The 3,805-nt window shown below is 36.1% G+C and overlaps 1 protein-coding gene across 1 annotated transcript; it reads left to right on the forward strand.

Annotated features, from left to right (window-relative positions):
• Positions 1-1,415: 1,415 nt before the first annotated feature.
• Positions 1,416-2,834, forward strand: LOC115880178 (zinc finger MYM-type protein 1-like). Its single transcript, XM_030897315.1, has one exon. The coding sequence runs from the start codon at positions 1,416-1,418 to the stop codon at positions 2,832-2,834; it is 1,419 nt and encodes a 472-aa protein (XP_030753175.1).
• Positions 2,835-3,805: the final 971 nt, after the last annotated feature.

Genomic DNA, 3,805 nt, shown 5'->3' on the forward strand with positions numbered 1-3,805 from the left:
CTTTAAATTATGAGCAGTGTATACCATGTTTATAGGACCACTTCATAAGTTGAGCAGTTAAATACGTAGTCTATCTGTCAAACAGGTCAAAAGAGAGAGAAAGAAAATTTGGTCCCACCACATCAAAAGAGCGGTTTCTGTCGCTACTCGGCGATCTACTTACTCTGGCTATAGTTTGAAAAGCATTTAACAGCCGTACACCTGCTTTATATGCGAATTTTCTGTTTAAAGCTAGTCAGGCCAAGGAGACCACCCATTCGTCGACCGGTTTCGGAGTTATACTCCATCATCAGAGCGACTTTGGTAGTCCACTTCGACACTTCGACCTGGCAAGCTCCAAACAGAAAATACACGTCAAGTACGTTACAGTACTTGTCTATGGTGAGTTCTTAACGAAGTCGCCATCTAGCAACTAAATCGGCAACGAAACGCGCGCTAACGGCTCAATGGTACATAAATGCGTACGCATTCTGTAGCAGGTCTCCTTAGCCTGACAAGCTTTAAACAGAAAATTCGCACATAAACCAGGTGTACAGCTGTTAAGTGCTTTTCAATATTTATAAACATACCTATAGTATCTCGACATTTTACATTATTTTTAAAGATGTAACAAATTTCTAAACAGTACTGATACTAATATTAAAGTTGTTCATGTTCATATTAATTACTATTAATTATTAACTAAAAAACTTGATTTCTTTTTGTCTCTGTATAGTGTACAGTACAAAGTATATCTGTTTTGTCCCTGTACTGTAGAGTGTACATACAGTTACCAGAAGAATTTTGTCAGGACCGTGGTCGAACGTAACTGTAACCACAGTAAACTTAAAATTTGTTTTTATTTTACACAATCTCATCCACTTTCAATTTCACGACTATGTTATCTGTGATAATCTGTTTGAAAAAAATACAAAACAGAAATTATTACTCACAGGAAAAAATAATTAACACCTTTTAAAAAACACATATAATATGTAAAAAGTTCGAAGTATGCCAGGAACTTATTTCGTAATAAAGTGCCGTCGTATATCTTCAGATTGTGTTGCTGATCTAAACAGGGTTATAATTTTACGCCATAATGACCTGTTATTGCGGAAACATTTCCAAGGAAAACACGGCTGGCTTTTATGAAAAAGATGTACTACGTTAAGTAGGAAATTGTTAACTGGTCTCTATACATTTTTTGCCTTTTGTTTTATAATATTTACTTTAATTCATTATTTTTATTGGCAGTTTTTACTCCTTTAACAACATTTTTTTTAACTACACTGATCAGCACGAAAAATAAATCTCAAAATTTTCATGTATTTTACTTCGATATATTTTGATTATATTTAAAGCAATATTTGCAACTTTATTTGATATTTTTTTTTATTTTTTTATTTATTAGATATTGTTTATTTGATAATATAATGATGATAGAAGAACGATTGTTGGGGTTCGTAGAATGTTCTCAGCAACGTGATGCGTCAAGCTTGTGCACTTTGATAATAAATTTCATAGATAAATTGGGCCTAAGAAACTTTCCAATAATTGCACAAGCCTATGATGGTGCAAGCGTGATGTCGGGAAGAAACGGTGGCTTACAAGCAAAGATAAGGGAAATACATCCTGAAGCGATTTACATTCACTGTATGGCCCACAGACTTAACTTAGCTGTGGTTGACTCATGCAATGACATACAGGGAGTTAAAGAGTTTTTCAATATCTTGGAATCTTTATTTGTGCACTTTTCCCAGCCGTCAAACCATAAAACCTTCATTGAGACACAGAAGGCATTAGGAACCAAGACACTGGAACTCAGTAGGATTTCAGACACTAGATGGAGTTGTAGGAGCAATAATTGCCAAGCCGTTAAAAATAATTATTCCTCAATTATTGTGGCTCTTAAATATGAAATTGAGGAAAATTCCAATAGAAACGTTGTTGAGGCGATGGGTCTTTTAACAAGCTTGACTACAAGCAAGTTTCTAGTTAATTTAGTTCTGCTGACTGACATTTTGTTAACTGTAAATGTTTTGAGCAAACAACTACAAGGAAAGGAGAGTACATTAGGGGCATCCACAGACATCATAAATGGAACTATAAAATGCTTGGAAGAGAAAAGGAATGAGGCATCATTTAATACTTTATGGCAAGAGATTAAAAAAATAGCACAAGAAAGTGATATTATTTTAGATATTGGAAGAACTTCCAAGAGAAAAAGGACAATGCCACCTAATTTGACTGATTTTGCAGTAATGTCGACTATAGGACGGGATGAAAATGAAGATGCTTGTACTAGTTCTGAAACATCTTTGAATGAAATAAAGAATTTTTGGCTTAGAAATGCTCATTACCGTATACTTGACAGTGTAACAAATCACTTGAAAATCCGTTTTTCCGAAGAGAGTCAACGTCTAGCTATTTCAGTCAATAAATTTTTGGAAATGGATCCAATAGGAAGCCTGTTCTTCATAGAACACTACAAAAAACTATTTAACATTGATACGGAGTCTCTTAAAGCGGAGATGCTTGTTATAAAAAATTGCCCTGATAACAAGATCGGTGATAAGTTGTCAAACCTCAAATCCATTGTCACAAAAAATACATTTCCACATACATTCCGACTGCTACAAGTAGCATTGATTCTTCCAATTGGATCAACTACTTGTGAGAGGTCTTTTTCAACCATGCGTCGCATAAAAACATGGTTAAGGAGTCGAATGAGCCAAGATAGGTTTAGTAAACTTTCAATACTAAACATCAATAGTGATATGGCGAAAAATATTGAACATCAGGAGATAATTGATGGATTCTCAAAATCCGGAAACAGAAAATTACAACTATTTTAATGCGAAGGTCTGGGTGTTTCTTATTTTATTTTTTAGTCATATTTAATATCTGTATGTTTATTATTAAAATGTATATATCAGTTATACTTAGTTCTGTTTAGTCCATGTTTATTCGATATTGCCACTAAAGCATTTAGTATTAAATACTGTGTTTTCATCCTAATCTTACCTAATGTTATGATCAAAAGATGCCGGGGCTTAAGCCCCCCCCCCCCAAAATCAGAGAGCTAACTTCGCCAATGCGGCTTTCCATCCTGGCTTTTTTCTCTCCCTGCCGGAAAAGAGGTGAGAGGTTCTCGCTCCCTCTCTTGTCCTTGATGGAGATGAGTCAGGTTGTTTCTTGGTTTCTTTACTCTCCCCTTTTCGGAGGAGTGTTTTCGCTTTTGCTTCTTCTGGAGCAAGTTCTTCGTGGAGCAGTCGGAGGTATCTCCGTGCTTCTGCTTCGCTAAGACCTACTCTCAGATGATCGTATAGCCCGCTGGGTTGACCCAGGCCGGGTAGACGAAACGGTAGCTTATGTCGCTTATTGGGTCTAGAGGTAGGCTTCCGACCCTTGCTGGAGAAGGTAGTAGGTTGTGTGCAACTTGTGGAAGATGATCCCAAGCAATTGTCAGTCGACCCTCCTGTAGTTTCCTTTGGATTTGGTCCCTTGGAATTTTCATTTGTAATGTTCCCAGTGTCGCGAGGGGGCTTCCCCACAGCTTCACCGGTGGTGTTTTTAATACTGGATCTCATAGTGTTACCACGAGTCGCTAGGGATAGTCGGTCCATTCAGTCGATTTGGTAGTCGGTTTGAAATACTTACATTAGGAATACATTAACTGACGATTGGTTTTGTTTAAATATAAAAAAATATATACTTTTTCTATAAGTAGTTTTAAAATTACTTAGTCAAATTTAATCTAAATCAATATTATTATTGAAGACTTTTTTTAAACAGTCCAGTCTGGATAACGTTGCCGATGTTCTCG

This window comes from Sitophilus oryzae, unplaced genomic scaffold (genome assembly GCF_002938485.1).
Source record: "Sitophilus oryzae breed Bouriz unplaced genomic scaffold, Soryzae_2.0 scaffold_1620_pilon_pilon, whole genome shotgun sequence".
Taxonomy (NCBI): domain Eukaryota; kingdom Metazoa; phylum Arthropoda; class Insecta; order Coleoptera; family Curculionidae; genus Sitophilus; species Sitophilus oryzae.

Coding starts and splice junctions, on each gene's coding strand:
- LOC115880178 (XM_030897315.1), top strand. CDS start 1,416: ATGATAGAAGAACGATTGTTGGGGTTCGTAGAATGTTCTCAGCAACGT.